This window comes from Phyllostomus discolor, chromosome 11, assembly GCF_004126475.2.
Source record: "Phyllostomus discolor isolate MPI-MPIP mPhyDis1 chromosome 11, mPhyDis1.pri.v3, whole genome shotgun sequence".
In the NCBI taxonomy this organism is placed as follows: domain Eukaryota; kingdom Metazoa; phylum Chordata; class Mammalia; order Chiroptera; family Phyllostomidae; genus Phyllostomus; species Phyllostomus discolor.
In genome coordinates, this window is record NC_040913.2 from 77,812,037 (window position 1) to 77,828,620 (window position 16,584).

General features: G+C 39.1%; 2 protein-coding genes across 8 annotated transcripts in view; one reads left to right on the plus strand and one right to left on the minus strand.

Annotated features, from left to right (window-relative positions):
* The window catches only part of WRN (WRN RecQ like helicase), a 126,872-nt gene extending 119,727 nt beyond the window's left edge, over window positions 1-7,145 (minus strand). Inside the window, exon 1 of one of the 4 annotated variants that reach the window (XM_028526900.2) lies at window positions 6,887-7,145. The gene's annotated coding sequence lies outside the window, so the exon portion shown is untranslated. The remainder of the gene's footprint in view (window positions 1-6,886) is intronic. The other 3 variants (XM_028526899.2, XM_036011642.1, XM_036011639.1) reach the window with 3 other exon arrangements.
* Window positions 7,146-7,247: 102 nt separating this feature from the next.
* PURG (purine rich element binding protein G) overlaps window positions 7,248-16,584 on the plus strand; it is a 35,782-nt gene continuing 26,445 nt past the window's right edge. The window contains exons 1-2 of one of the 4 annotated variants that reach the window (XM_036011644.1): window positions 7,248-7,717; window positions 8,028-8,891. In XM_036011644.1, coding sequence (XP_035867537.1) covers window positions 8,034-8,891 — 858 coding nt within the window. In that variant the 5' untranslated portion in view covers window positions 7,248-7,717; window positions 8,028-8,033. Of the gene's footprint in view, window positions 7,718-8,027; window positions 16,170-16,584 lie in introns of those variants that run through there. The other 3 variants (XM_028526422.2, XM_028526420.2, XM_028526421.2) reach the window with 3 other exon arrangements.

Genomic DNA, 16,584 nt, shown 5'->3' on the forward strand with positions numbered 1-16,584 from the left:
ATTACATGGTCAATCCTTTTCTTCCTTTAATCCCTTATCTTAAATAAAAATAAATTATAAATTATAAGTAAAATAGCCACACAAAGTTACAATTACAAAATTTTCATAATTTCATATAATTTCAAAACCTTTTTAAATCAGAGTAAGAATCAATATAACATTAAAGAGCAATTAAACAGAAAAGTATAACTCAACTAAATGGGAGTAAAATTTAACCTAGGATGCAAAGCTCAGCATTGGTTTGAAATTCAGCATTGCCAGGTAGAAAGAAAAATGCATAAATTTTACAGTAAGACCAAGTTAAGTGTGGGAAGATGAATGAAAGAGAAAATTGGAGACTGGATGAAAAAGAAACTGGAAAAAATTAATACACAATTCTGAAAGCAACCATCAATTTACCCGATGCAGTTCTTCAATAAGGACTAATAGAATATCTTCAGACAGGGCAAGTTTATATAAAATGAATACAAGGGAAAACTAGCAATTTCATGACACCTTCGAGAAGGCAAAAGTTATCTTCTAGTCCAATTACCTTTCTACTGTCCTTCAATGCATTCAGTTTATGAAACAACAGCAGGAACAGGTGAGGTGCCAATCAACAGATGACGCCTCATGCCTGCAACATCAAGTGTCCAGAGGAAACAACAAAGCTGTGACATTTTGTCCAAGGGCTTCTATTTTGCCTACCACACACTAGGCAAATCTCATGCCTCTATCTTCTCAGCCTCAAAAAGACCTAAAAAGAAGGTGAGTCTCTGCCCTCCCCTGAAGAGCGAGCCTATAGGACAAAAACAGGGAAAGAGACCATAAAAAGGCAGTGCCGGAATGTGGGGAGTCAGAAAGGAGCAAAGGCTTCAAAAAGGCTCAGGCGGGAAGGCCACTGGTTCCACTTGCCTGGGAGAGAATGTGAAATCATTCCAATTTCTTATTTCCCCACGAGAAGTTCTTCCAAGACCAAGAGTCTTCGAAGACTCTTAATCTTCCCATATATTTAGCATTTTATCAAAAAAGAAAGATAATCGCCTTTCAAAGAGTTTGGCTGCTATTATTGACCAGTCTTTACCAAAAAACAAGTTTCCCAAAATAATTTTTCTCCAATAACTCTTTGAGGGCAGGAAATTTATCTAATTGATTAAAAGCAGCAAATATTCCTGAGATGACCAGATTCAAGATCAGCATACCCAAATCCAGTGCTTTTCTACATATGATCAAGAATCAGTTAGAGAATAGAACATACCTAAACTCAGTAACAGTGAAAATGACAACCTACTGGGGAATAAACCTAACATAAAATATATAAGAACCATTTTAAAAACTAGAGAAGTTGACTAAGACACCAAAGAATAGCTAGGTAAGATATACTGAGTTACTGGATACTTAGTCTCAAAACTGTAAAGATATTAATTAAGTCAATAAGCTGAAGAAGCAACACCAAGAAAATATGTCAGCAGGATTTTCATGAAACCACACAAGTTTATATTAAAGTTCACTGGAAAAAGAAAATGCTCAAGGACAGTAAATATTTTTTTTGAAAGATAAGACCCGTAAGGGGAAACTCACTCCACTAAATATAAAACAACACAAAACAACAGCAATTAAAATAGTGTGGAACTAGCATAAAATGGAGATATAAATCAATGGAATAAAATATACCATGCCCAGAAATAGATCCGTGTAAATATAGAAATTTGACATATGACAAAGGAAGTACTTTTAATCTTTAAGAACAAAGTATACAATAAATGAAGCCAACAAAATGGTCTATAATTTCAATACACCATTATTAGCAAAAATTAAATAGGTTAATCATCTACAGTTTTGGCAAGAGAACAGAAACTGGCTCACCATTTTCAAAGATATTTTGTAAAAGCTAGTATCAAAATTTAAAATATGCACACCCTTCAAGGCAGCAATTATTGCACTCTATGGAAATACATGCGCATGTGCACAAGGACATAAGCAAAAGACACTCACTATATCAGTTTGTAATAGCAACAATTGGAGAAGCAGTTAGTACAGTAAATTGAGTTAAATAAACAATGATATATCCATAATACGGGATAGTAGACAGAAGAATAAAATACAGCTATATGTATTAATATGATAACTTCTGTACATATGTGCTAAGTGAAACAGGAAAAACTAGGTGTCCATAGTAGTTGCCATTAAAAATTTAAAGTATAAAATGAAATTCTATGTCTATGGAAATGCAAAGAAGAATCCAGGAGGATACCTATCCATTAATAGGGGCCCTTACAGGGAAAACAGGAACAGAATTAAGGTCAGGTACTCGAAGGGAGAGTTTAACAGTCCATAGGTTGTGTCTCAACAAGCATGATCTCTCTCTCTCCCCCTCTCTGCTTCCCTCCTTCTTGTCTACCTCTTTCCTGCACTCTGAGAGTTGCAATCATATCTTGCAATCATATTTAATATGAGGGCCTCTGTAAATCATGAAGTCAAAAGTGACATAGTTTTCCCCCTTGGGATCCTGAGTGTAAACAGAGTCTCATGGTTTTAGTCAAATCAAGAACGAAAGGAGCAAAAAAGAGGCTGACTACCTTAATACTAGGAAAACAAGAGAGTAACATACCATTTAGCCCTCCCCACCTGAGCCCTCGATGTGTAAAAGCAAAACTTTTTGAATGGGAGGACCTCAACATCAGCACCAGGAATGAAACCCAACTATTTTAAGGCCAATAGGGAAATCCCGTTCCCCTTTCCACATGACTGATTCAGGGGAGAAGAGCTACGACCCAGGTTTCAGTTCTCTGTTCTCCACCTGCTATCCATCTCCTGTGCCTAATCATTCCATTCAACATGTGCCTTTGCTACATTGTGGTTCCACTGTAGCAAAGCTCAGAATTCTCCTTCCGTGGTATGGGAAAGAATGCCTTTGCTCCTGCTAGATGGGAAGAAAGAAATACATAGCATGGTTGCTGCACAGTCATCTTCAACCATACATGATACCACCTTAAAGATTAAGCACCTTCATGTCTCCTTCATGGAAGAGGGCCAAGCACAGGGCCGTACAAAGTCGGAGCTCTGAATGAACTTGTCCCAAGGTCTCAGGCTGTGTGAGTTAACTAGGCTAATAAATAACACTTTGTTGCTAAAGCTAGTTTGATTTGGTTTCTCCTTTAACTGACTGAAAGCATCCCTGCTGAAAGAAACAGAGTAAGTAAAACCTAATGCCTATTCTTAGTATGATTATTTGAAGCCTTCTATCTGCATTTATAATATATCCCTATTGATATTGATATCCCTATTGAATATCAACAAATCCCCACTGATGACAGGTTGCTTGTAAATTTTATCACAAACAATGTTCAATGAACACCCTTTGTACATTTAGACATTCGCATTATTAGTTCCATAGGATGGATTCCTAGGTATGAAATTACTAGGTCATACAGTTCTCCTGTTCTGCCTGCCTTCTCACCATAAGTTATCCACAACACTGAAAGATAAGACAAGTCAAAGAAGCCTACACAGAAAACCAAGAAAAACTTCTACAGAAGCTGCATTATAATAAGCCTTTGGTGAAGAATTTCAAACTGACAACTAAGAAAAGACCTGCCACTCTTACGAGAAGACTTTGGCCCAAGAACAAACATCCATGGAAGGGCTTACGGGTTGACTATGAGTTGCCACATACCTATACGTAACTCAGTACCTAACTTTCCAGAGTTAGATATAGATTAAGTTGATGGTATTTGACTTGGGCATTAATGGACAATTATCGTCATGATCACCATCAGAATTGTAGCCATTTATATCAATATTCTACCTTTTTTTCTCCCTTCACTTACCCGGTGGGTCATGACCTTTGATGTACAATATCTGAGGAAGACAGTGTCTCTGTTTTCTGACTAGCTCTCCTCCAATAATCTTACTAGCCCTTGCTCCACTCATTTGTTTACATGAGGATATCATGTCACTCCCAGTGACTGAATCCCTCCACAATCTCAGCTCCAAGCATCTTGCTCTTCACAGAGCACCTCCTATTTTTCAAGTTCATTCCCTCCAGAAACTCACCTCAATCTTTGGATCCAACGGGGACCTATACTCCAATGATTCTGGTACCTTTGCACCCTGGCATAGTCTTTAATTCCTCCTTGACCAGTTTTTTTTTCTTTTTTCCCCCCATTTATAGTTGACATTCAGTAATATTTTATATTAGTTTTAGGTGTATAGCATAGTGGTTAGACATAATTTATATAATTTACAAATCGACCCATCCACACGCCTAGTACCCACCTAGCACCATACATCATTATTACAGTATTACTGACTATATTCCTTACAGTGTACTTCATATCCCTGGGGCTATTTTGTGACTACCAATTTGTACTTCTTAATCCCTTCACTTTTTTCACCCAGCCCCACAACACCACCCCCCACTTCTGGCAACCATCAGTCTGTTCTCTGTATCAATGAGTCTGTTCCTGTTCTGTTTGTTCATTTATTTTATTCTTTAGATTCCACATATAATGAAATCACACAGTATTTGTCATTCTCTGTCTGATTTCACTCAGCATGATATTCTCTAGGTCCACCCATGTTTTTGCAAATGGTAAGATTTCATTCTTTTTATGACCAAGTAATATTCCATTATATACAACTACATCTTCTTTATCCAGTCATCTTTCCCTTGACTAATTTAAATTAAAAAGTTGTAACCATTTCCTTGCAAATTTCCTTCACTTCATTGCCCATCTCTGACTTCATTACTCTCTCTTGGCAAAACTCTAACCCTGATTAAAAGCAAGTTCTCTGCTGACTCTGTGTCTGTAGCTATGCAAGTGAATGAATGTAGCAGGTGAAAATCACAACCATGGTGACTGGTCTCACCTTGAATTTGTGACCAGCAACCTCAAATAAGCCCTTTGTCTTCCTAGCAATTCTACAACTTCTCACTAATCTATTTACTATCCTCACCTTCTAGTTCATATCTTCCCCTTTCTACTTAAACCTATCATATCTCTTTCCCCATCCTCACTCTCAACTGATGATCTTGCTTCATATTTCACTTAAGCAATCAAAAAAGGCGTTTGTGTAATCACTTACACAAACACCTACCCTGGAAGAAGCAGAACAGAAACAGGCTCATAGAACAGAGAACATTTTGACATTTGCCAGCTGGGAGAGGGTTGGGAGGATAGGTAAAAAAAGGTGAAGGGATTAAGAGATACAAATTGGTTTCTACAGAAAAGTCATGGGGATGTAAAGTATAGCATAGGGAATATAGTCAATAATATTCCTAATAACTATGTATGGTGTCAGATGGATACTAGATTTATCAGGATGATCACTTAGTAATTTATATAATGTCTAATCACTGAGTTGTACACCTGAAACTAATATAATATTATATGCCAACAGTAATTGAAAAATTAAAAATGACTTTTAAAAAACAAAAAAACTCCTACCCTGAAATGTATTCATGTCAATGCATCTATGTCAATATACTCTACTGTGATGGTTAATTTTATAGTGTCAACTTGAATGGGTTACTGGGTGCTCAGATATTTAGTTATACATTATTCTGGGTATGTCTGTGATGGATGAGATTAACACTTAAATCAGTAAATTGAATAATGTCCTCCCCAATGTAGGTGAGCCTCATCCAATCTGTTGAAGGTGTGAACAGAACAAAAAGCCTGAGTAATCGAGAATTCACTCTGCCTGACCTTCTTCCAGCTAGGAATGAGTCTTCTCTGGCCTTTGGGCTCAGACTTAGACTGAAACATATACCACTGGTTCTCCTGGTTCTCAGGCCTTCAGACTTGCATGGAGCTATGCCATTAGCTTTCCTACATCTCTAGCTTGCCAAGTGAGAAATATATATATTTTTTTTTTCCACTTTTTCCATGGTCTCTCAAACCCACTCTCCCGCTCCACCAAGAGGACTCATATCAAGGTTGCCAATGCCCTTCATGTTGTCATACACTATAGTCAATTCTCAATCCTTATCTGGGTCAATGCACCAGCAGCACATGTCACATTCAGTGACACCCACCTTCTTGAAACACTTGATTAGGCTTCTGTTACAATTCTTGCTTCTTCATCTACATCAGTAAGAATTATTTCGGTACCATTCCTTGGTCCTTCCTTACTTCTCCAATCTTTAAACATCACAGCACTACAGATTCAGGTAACACACTTGTTCTTTCTCCTTTGTCTACATTCACTCCCTTGGAGATCGCATCCAGTCTGATGGCTTTAAATTTATCTATAGCACACTGATGACTTCCAAATGCATATGAACAGTCTAGACCAGTCCTCTATTCAATGACATCGAATCTAAACTGTCCTACCAATCCCGAGCTCCCATTCCCTAAACATTCACAACATACCAAAGTACTCTACCTTAAAGGCTGGTAGCACTCTCTTCCATAGGGAGTAGTCTTTTTACGTACGTAAAGCAACTAAGATTCAGCCAGGAAACACACGCGCGCGCACACACACACACACACAGTAGGGACTGAATGATTTCAACTTAAGAAATCCAACATAGTTTGCCAAATTACACATAGCAAGTTACGTCCCTAGGCTTTGCTGTGTAAATATCGAGTGGCTCAATTTCTACAGCAGTAAAGACAGCATGGAAAAGACAGTATCCTAAGGGCGGCCACTCGCACAAGCTGGGGGGCTGGAGGGACCGGGAAGCACACTCCTGACCGACAGAAGCTCGGCTAAGGCCTGCAGGCGGTCAGGAGGCCTTTCCCGGGGTGCTCGGGAGGTGAACGGGAGAAAGAAGGTGTCGGTTTCTAAGGAATCTCCCACACACCGCCTAGGGGGACTGAGCACCTCCAGCGTCGGGGAAGGCTCGGGCGATACCCTGTAGTCTGGACCCGGCGTTAGAGGAGTGGGGAGGACGTGTTACCCGGAGAAGAGCCAGTTCAACGGGTCTCCAGCTGGATGACTTGAGGAGCGCCACGACAGCACCGCCTGGAGCCCAGGCATCCACGCTACACACCAATTCTACACACTTTACTCCCGTGCTTCCGAGTGCACGCCGCCGGAGCGTCACGGCGCACACCGTACACCTCAACTGTGGGAGACCAACATCCCCACCCCCCCCTCCAGGGTTCGCCCCGCCCGCGTTCGCCACCCGGCGGGGCCGCAGCGCTCCCAGCACTGGCCATCAGGCTAGGCGGTGCGCATGCGCGGGGACTCGCGCTGCTGCGGGCCACCCCGGGAATTGTAGTTCCCGTGCAAGGTGCCGTGGGCCGCGAGAGTCCTGCATCCCAGCAAAACCTGGAGAAGTCGGAGCACTCTCGCCACCCCCGATCCTGATTCCCATTTTCACACCTGTCTGGTCACCTCTCATTGACGCGCTGGGCTTCGGTCGGGGCGCGCCCCAAGGGAGAACTCGAGACCCCCTCTTCCCCTCCGTGGGCTGAGCTGGAGGAGGCGGGGTCCACTGCCCGCCCCTCGCCGCCACCCTCCCCGCCTCCCACCGCCCCCCCCTCCCCGGCCGGTGTCGGGCCGGTGCCGGGAGAGAGGCGGCGGCCCCCGCAGCGGCCGCAGGAGGGGCGGCGGCTGTGGGTGCCGCGGGCAATGCCCCTGACGGGCTGCTCCGGCGCCGGGCTTTGCGATCGGCGAAGGCGGTGGAGCAGGCGGGGGGCGGCGGCTGCAGCGGAGGGGCCGAGAGCTGGCGGCGGCGGCGGCGGTCGTGAAGGGCATCGGCGACGGCGATGATGGCAGTGCTGATGTGAGTGTCTGCCGGCTGGGGACCCTGGAGCTCCCAAGCTCCAAGCGGGCGCCCGGCGGCGAGCGGGAGCGGGAGGCCAGCAGCGGCGGAGGGATGCTGAGCGCGCGGTGCAGAACTGGGTCTGTCGCCGGCCGCCGCCGACCCTCTGGCTGGGGCAGGAGCTGGGCTCTGGGGCGGCCGACGCCGTGGGAACAGAGCCTGGCGTGGGGGTCCCGGGCAGAGGCGGGAGCGGCGCAGGCCGAGGGGCGTCTGCGATTGTTCTCAACACCCCTCCCCCACCCCGCCCCGTGTGTCTGTTTGTCACTTGCAGCTGAAGATGGAAAGAGCCAGGCGAAGGGGAGGCGGCGGCGGCCGCGGAGGCAAGAATGTGGGGGGCTCCGGCCTAAGCAAGAGTAGACTCTATCCCCAGGCCCAGCACTCCCATTACCCCCACTACGGGGCTTCAGCCAGCCCTCATCAGCCTGGGGGCGCAGCCGAAATCCAGGAGCTGGCCTCCAAACGAGTGGACATCCAGAAAAAGAGGTTTTACTTAGACGTGAAGCAAAGCTCCCGGGGCCGGTTCCTAAAGATAGCTGAAGTCTGGATCGGGAGAGGCCGGCAGGACAATATCAGAAAGAGTAAACTGACCCTCTCCCTGTCAGTGGCAGCAGAGCTGAAGGACTGTCTAGGGGACTTCATCGAGCATTACGCCCACCTGGGTCTGAGGGGCCACCGGCAAGAGCATGGCCACGGCAGAGAGCAAGGCTCCAGGAGGAGACCGAAGCACTCGGGACCCTCCCCACCAGTCTCCGTGGGGTCGGAGGAGCACCCTCACAGTGTCCTCAAAACAGACTACATAGAGAGGGACAATAGGAAATACTATCTGGACCTGAAGGAAAATCAGCGGGGGCGCTTCCTAAGGATTAGACAAACCATGATGCGGGGGACTGGCATGATAGGTTATTTTGGCCACAGTTTGGGCCAAGAGCAGACTATTGTCCTCCCTGCACAAGGAATGATTGAGTTTCGCGATGCCTTGGTTCAGCTCATTGAAGACTATGGCGAAGGGGACATAGAAGAACGAAGAGGTGGAGACGACGACCCACTTGAACTCCCAGAGGGGACTTCTTTCAGAGTGGACAATAAAAGGTTCTACTTTGATGTGGGCTCTAATAAATATGGAATTTTCCTGAAGGTAAGTGAGGTGAGGCCACCTTACCGTAATACTATTACTGTTCCGTTCAAAGCTTGGACAAGGTTTGGGGAGAATTTTATCAAGTATGAAGAAGAGATGAGGAAAATATGCAACAGCCATAAAGAAAAGAGAATGGATGGCAGAAGGGCCAGTGGTGAAGAACAAGAATGCCTCGACTAGAGTGAAATTGAACTCCATCAGGCAAAATTTAAAATCATAAATTGGCCAAAAGTACTGATCCATAATCATTTGAAGAAGTTTTTCCTCTTTTTGGGCCCTGTGTTATTAGTAATACCTCTATACTTTATAATACTTCAAGGAGTCCGATTTCTCATGTTATGTTATACACAGAACACTATAATTCGTATGGGAATTCCCACCTTCCTAGAGCTAAATAGTTTAGCTGCTTCGTCTGCTCCAGACTACTGAAGTATGCAGATCAGCACAAAATGTGACATTCTGACCTTCTAAATACCATAACTAAGATTTACATTGCACTATGACATAATCCTGAAAAAAGATACATATACTTAATATGGAAGTGTGAATTACTATTTAACAAGTTCCCCCCAAAAGTACCCCATTCCTACTTCATTAAAAGCTGCTAAGCTTACCTGTAGGGCCGTTACCACAGAAACAGAAATTGACCTCAAGTATAGTGTAAATATATTTATAAAACTACAAGTAGAAATATATTAATTATCCATTGGATAACTGAATATTAAACAGTAACATTAAAGTATCAAATCTTAGAGTTACTATAGTATTCTCTAACTTCACATTTTGTGGTAACCCTACAGTTTAGCGTTGCCATATCAAAGTCATGGGAGAGTTTTAATTGGTTATTCTAAGTTAGTTAGAATCAATTTCATGTTCACTTGTGTTTATTATACCATATATTTTTATTGACGTTCCAAATTTTCAGGAATTACTTTTATGTCACCTGACAGGGAAGCCTCGTCCTGTGGCTTTGCCATGGAAATCGTGATGTTTTAGGTTTTCATGCTAATTTGAAGATTATGAGAGGTTTTCTCCCCAAAATATATCATGGACTTAAGGTGTTATATTTTATGCTTCTTCTTTAACACTCTTTCAGAGGGGTTGGTGCACCAGTTCACTGAAATTAAAAAATACGTCTGTAATAATATATTTTAGTAGCACTTTTGCAATTGCCACCGTTAAAACTGAGTCAACACTTCCAGTATAAACCTGACTTTTACAGATGTTTTAATTTCAGGGGAGAAAATAAAAGGATTTTTCTAAAAAGCATTTAGAATATAAATTTTCAGACTGGGAAAAATATTGGTTATAAATATGTTTGAAAGGAAAATTCAGGCATTTTCCAAGGTGCTCTTTATAATACTTAACAAGGTTTACTCTAAAAACAAGACTCACCCATTTACATGCATTAAAAATTACTTTCCAGGAAGTGCCACAGCAATTTTTCAACACCTAAGCAATTTTTTAAACAAGTGGTTATAGTGTCTATGTGTACCAACCCACCCTGTATTAACTGACGGAATTTTTATCTGTTGAGCTACATTTTATTCTGAATGAAATTGTTGTCTTTTATCTTGGCTTTATTCCCCTCCCACACAATAAGTCCATATAACCATGTTTAAGGGCCAGACACTGATTTCAACCCCCAAATATAGCTCTCATTAATGAGAGCTGGCTGCATGGATTGAGATCAGAACATAGCTCTTCTTTTATATGCTATAAGTAACTCAAGGTTATTTTAACAATTTTTTTTCCTTCAGAGGTTTGTCCCCACATACGTTTAAGTAAGGTCACTAGGAAACTTTATGATATGAATTAAGAAAATTAATTTCACTGGTTTATGGTACTTAAAAACAAGTATTCAGTAACCCAGACCCATATGCTGGTATTGGTTTGCAGACTGTATTTCACATTTCCTGAAGTAGTATGAAGGAATGTCATTAGTTCATTCTAATTGTGGACCTTCTGGATCACTATGGAACAACTGAAGGTTAGAAGATAATGTTAGTACTAGACTTAATAGCACATGGTGGGTGTTGAGACCCTAAAAGTAGCAAGGCTCTTCAAACAGTGCTAACTGTAAAAAAACTATTGTAGGCTTGGTAAACGTAGTTTTGGGTATATAAAGGAGTGGTGTGCACTTGAATTACTGTACTACTGATTGTTATTGCTGCCCATCATAGTGCCTATTAATAATAATCAACCTGTCAGATTTTGGCAAACTGGAGCTGTGAATATCCCAGTATTTCAGTGTTCCTATCACTATTGCTGTGACTGTATACTCTCTCTTAAAACCTTCCCTTCCAAAATATTTATATTCATTAAGTCTAAATGATTCCGTTTTTGGTTTTTAGTCTGATAATATTTAAGTGTGTGTCTATATATATATATATTTATGTGTGTGTATGTAATATATGATATATATTACAGACACACAATACTATGTCAAAGATAAATATCTTTAATTTACTGTATATAAATATTATTAGTTTAATTTTGCACTAATTAGTTAAGTAAAGCATTAGTCAAGCAGCCAAATTTTCTACATTGTATATATACTTCAAAGTTTTTACATGTCAAAGCTACAGATTGGATAGATGCATATATACCATATATTACGGGCAATTGAATACACTTTAGAATCATTAAGCCTTCTACCAATCCTTTTGTTTCATTTTCCTCAGAGTTAATGTATTCATTGAAAAATGAAATTATGCTATGTTTTGATACATAAAATTCCCAATCAATCATTAGCCATAATCAAATAAGATCCAGTTCAAAACTCTGGTATTAGGACATGTATTGCCATGTATCTTATAAAATAAGCTACTATTCTTATCTGTGCAATATACATTTTATTTATTGTCATTTGTGACATAAATGGAGCTGCAAGTGTACATGGTATTCTTCAAAATAACAGGATCCCTGCCTTGAAGATAAACTCTTCAGGCAACTGGATGGTAGAAGTCAAAAAATGAGCATTAAAGTTAGTAACCAAAATTACTGTATAATTCTAAAACACTGATGATGTTTGCACATAATAACCTAAGCTAATGTGGTACAGACTCAAACTGTAATAATATAAGCTAATAGTATGAAATTTGGAAACGGGTTCCTCATAATAGTTGGCAGTGTGCTCCTAGCAACTGAAAGCAGCACTAATCTGTTGCTTATATGCAAAAGATGCAATGTATTATAAAAGTATTAATGTTCTGCCACATTTTATAATTTTTCTTGTTAAAGCCCCAAATTGCCATGTCCCTTAAACTTGAGTCGAACACAAGCTTATTTGCACTAAAGAGCATGGCCAAAAAATAAATGACAGGGTGGAAAAGCTAGTTGGAACCACTTGAAATAATTGGTTCTAATGAGAGAATTTCACATTTGTCTATTTGAAAGCTATATGATCCAGGCAGACAATCTGTCAGTTCACTAATTTAATAATGCACTTTACCTTTTGTATATATAAGATGTACATTTATGCCACTTGACAGGTGGGATGTGTTTCAATAACTGTGTAGTTAGAATCTATAGGGTGACCTCTTGCATGCATATGTTTGTGTTGGAACTGCTGTAGTAACAAGTTTCCATTAAATCAGTGTAATGGAGAAGGGTAGAAGATGCTTTTGAAATAAATCCCAATACATTTAACAAAGAATTTTAAAGTAGAGTTCATATTTGTATTTTTAAGGACTAGAATCAATTTTAAAAAACCTATTTCTAACTCAGATTAATATTACAGTTGAGACTATATTTAGTTGAGACTCCCCGTAATACCCTGAAAATTGATTTCGGGAATTTGTGCTGACAAATTTTTTTTTGAATGATTCTGTTTCATTGTTGATATGTGTTTAAATAACTAATGAAAAGACAGTACATGACTGTATTAGAATTAAAAGTATGGTTGGCTGACATGGTGTCATTATGAAAACACCCAGACTAAAGAAATAAAATTTCAAATTGAGGAAATGCAAAAAGCCCAAGAACAATTGCTGAGATAAGTATATTATTTCAAAATTTGCAGAAGAACTAACTTTCACCAAACAAAAAGGGTATTGGGGGGCTTAGTGTATCCTTTCATCCTAAAAACTTCCTAACATGTACATTCGAAAACTAGATGATTGTTGCTTAATAATAGGTTGTATGTACTTCACTAAGAAACACTGTGTACTAACAATTCATCAAGAGTATGCTATATTTACTGCATTTATTTTATATCTGTGGGTAAGAATACATCATAAATAGTCATCCTATCTTAATATAATCATGTATTTAAATTGTAATTTTGCAAATATTTTCAGTAAAATAAACATTTATTTGAGCTGCACAATTTGAAGAGGATGCAATTGGAATATACCCTTAGACACTCATTTTTAACAAGCAGCTACCACTGAAAAATGTACAATCATTCCTTTAGGTTTTGTTTTGTGGTTTATTAATATGTTAAGTGAATAGGACCTCATTTGAATTCTTAAGTGGTGTCCTGAAGATAATTTTTCATAAATGTAAGATTTCTTTTCCTGCTTATTTTGAAATGCCTTTCATTAGAACGATTCATAAAAATCTGATTTCAAGCTTTATGGAAGGACTTTGCTTAGTCACCACATAGTGTGAAATCCGCCTTTACTGAAACACCAAACGTCTTTGGCAGGATAAAAACCTAAAGTAAACCACTAAAAGAAGTTAAAATTGATTCTATGCCAACAGAATAATACAGGTATAAAATATATCACTGCCAAATAAGTTTCTTAAAATCTGTCTGACGTTAAGGATTTCTTGAATCTCATAGAGAAATTAGCGGCCAATGGCTAGCCCATCGGAGAAAGAGAATGAGGATGTTAGCATGCTGTCGAGATGATCCGTGGTCCACAATGTTGTCGCAGTGACGTGCGGGGAAAATGTGTTTTCCCCACTTAATCATGTGAAAACGGAGTTTTTAAAGTTACATAGTTACTCTGTCATAAAGTATATGTACCCACATTTATGTAGGTGGATCTTAGAAAAACAAGATATTCCTATATTTTTTGTATAATGTGAAAAAAAAGTCTTTTTTCTTCATTTGACGTGACTTTTAGGTAATTCAAATTTGTTTTAGTAGTGGGTTTTTCATCAGTATTTTTGAGTAAGAAAAACATAATATTTACATGCTACAGATGGGTAGAAAGTAAAAAGTAGCAACCGATGTTACCAATTTCTTGTATACCTTTCCAGGGTTACTCTGCATGTACAAGCATATGTGTACGTACATATATTCTTTTTAAACATGCAAATGAAAACGTGTCCCATACACTATCCTGTACCCACTAGTATCAATTTTAGATCTGTCATTATGAGTGACTATTTTCCTTTTACTTCGATACCATACTTGATCTAATTAACATAACATTTATGTTATTACCCCAAGAGAACCTCAAGGAAATTTTGAATGATTCCCATTGGTATTTACTTAAAATGCTAATACTATATGTATATATTAATTTTAAAATATATGAATATTGTTTCCCTCCCTGAAGCCTAACCATCTTGCCTTCCTATTTTCCCCCTTTCTTCCAAAGTATTGATCTTCTTCCTGAAGTAATACAGATCAAGACCGCAGGATGTTAAATTATTTAATGGTTACTTTAGATTGTGTTCTCTAATGAAAATCACCCATATTAAAAATGTTAACAAATTAATCACTTTCAGTCAATTTTTTACTGATTCTGTTACTATTATTTTTAGGAAAAAAAACGAGTTTAAGAGCAAACAAGTGCTAGAACTATAGAAAAAGGTTATGTCATGACTGTCAAACTCTTTATTTATTAATATGAGCTTTTATGTTTTTGACAAGAAAGGCATGAGATTATTAATGAATAATTCATCTAACAACTTGGTCAAATCCAGGACTAAACAAAGGGATAAAACTAGCCCTGATTGTTTACAGCACTGACTCCCCATTGACGGAGCCAGAGTCTGTCAGACGTCCTTGGGACCAGAAGGCACGATGATGATCTTGGGAAAGAGTAAAAACCTTGGGGTTAGGAGGGCATAACTAAACCACTCCATTCTGTGCTTGAAAAATATAAAGTAGCAAATATAATTGTTTCAAACTGAAGTTAGTGTGATGATTATTCCTAAAAACGTGAACAAAACTGCTTTAATAGTTCCCCAACTCCTCCCCCCCAAAAAATAATAATTTTTATTCACACCAAAGCAGCATTTAAGTTCATTTTTCTAAGGACCACCAAGAAAAATTGTTATCTGAAAAATTAAAGTTTCCATACTTGAATCCTGAAGGACACTACCTTATTATAAATTAAAGTAACCAAGGTAAAAGATCCAATACTAATAAGATTATCTTAAAGAATATGTGGATTGAGAAAGAATTTTTTTAATGGATTGGTTTCTGAAATTTTACCAAAATGTTAAAAGGTTGAACTGTAGAATCCTACCTTCATAATTGGTGGCATGATTTTCTGTTTGTAAAATGTGAGAGGTGTTGTTAGAAAACAGGATCCTCTTAAAAATATATTTTTAAAGTATAAGAAAGTTTGCGTCTTTTATTTTAATAACAAATAATTATTCTCTGCAGAATCTGTAACATTGGCAAAGGTTATTGGATAAACATTGGATATTCACTTGTTTAAGTTTAAGATGGTTTATATGTATTGTTTCTTATTTGAAGAGAGGGGTCAAAAGGAAGGTAAATTCACCTTCAGGAATGAGTTTTGCTTAAATTTAGTCTAAAAAATATTAACTATTTCCAATAGTTTATTCAACAAGTTTTACTTGTTGAATTATGTGCTTTGTGGTAAATTATGTTTTAAAAACTACTTTCTTCAAATGTCCCTTTAGAAAAAGTTCTCACTCTTATTGAGGCCAGTGGCATTTACCAGTGAAGAAAAACTTACTCATAGTGAGTTCATTAGCACTGCTACAGTGAAGTTGGCTTATGGTGTGACTGAAGGAAATACTAACTTAAATGGAATATACAGTTACTGCTTTAATGTTGTTGACTTTTTGCTAACATTGACTAGGAGTTGTCTGTCCTCTCATTTACCCCTTTATACTTGGCTTCTGTGTTATTCGATCCAAAGTTTTCATTGTTCCCAGAAAACATTAGGGGCAAAGAAAAGGGATAGTAATCCCTAAGAACAGAGTTTATAGTGTTTAAAAGTGAGAGTTGCTCAATGTGTGAGTTTGGAGAGCAGGGCGCTGTTGTTGGTTTTTGTCTTTATCAAAATTATGGCATAAATCTGGTTATTTTATTTGATCTGATTAAAGTCAAAATTTCTTTTATCTGAGATGCCTGCATTAGAAATATTTAGTATTTTCCTTTTCTTAGAGAAAACGGTTCTGTGGGATAACACTGTCCTTCAGGAGACTATCGGTTATTTGTTGTGGAAGTGCCGAGGTTGTCACCTAGAGGTAGCCAATATAAAAGAGGAAAGAGAAAAGAGAATGGCGGTGCCTGGTTATTTTGCTCGCCTGTGACAAAAGAAGTCACTGTAACAGCAATGAAAAGACATAAGTCATTCTCAGAACTCAATCCCTGTATATTTAACCTTTAAAAGAGCATTTGAGGAAGAATAACAGTACCTAATTCTGCCAGTGTATGGCCTGACCCAGAGCAAATTATTTGACTTCTCTTGAATGGCTTCCATATGTGTAAAAAGAACAAGATTGTGCAGAAAGGGTAAGGTTCTCTCCGAAC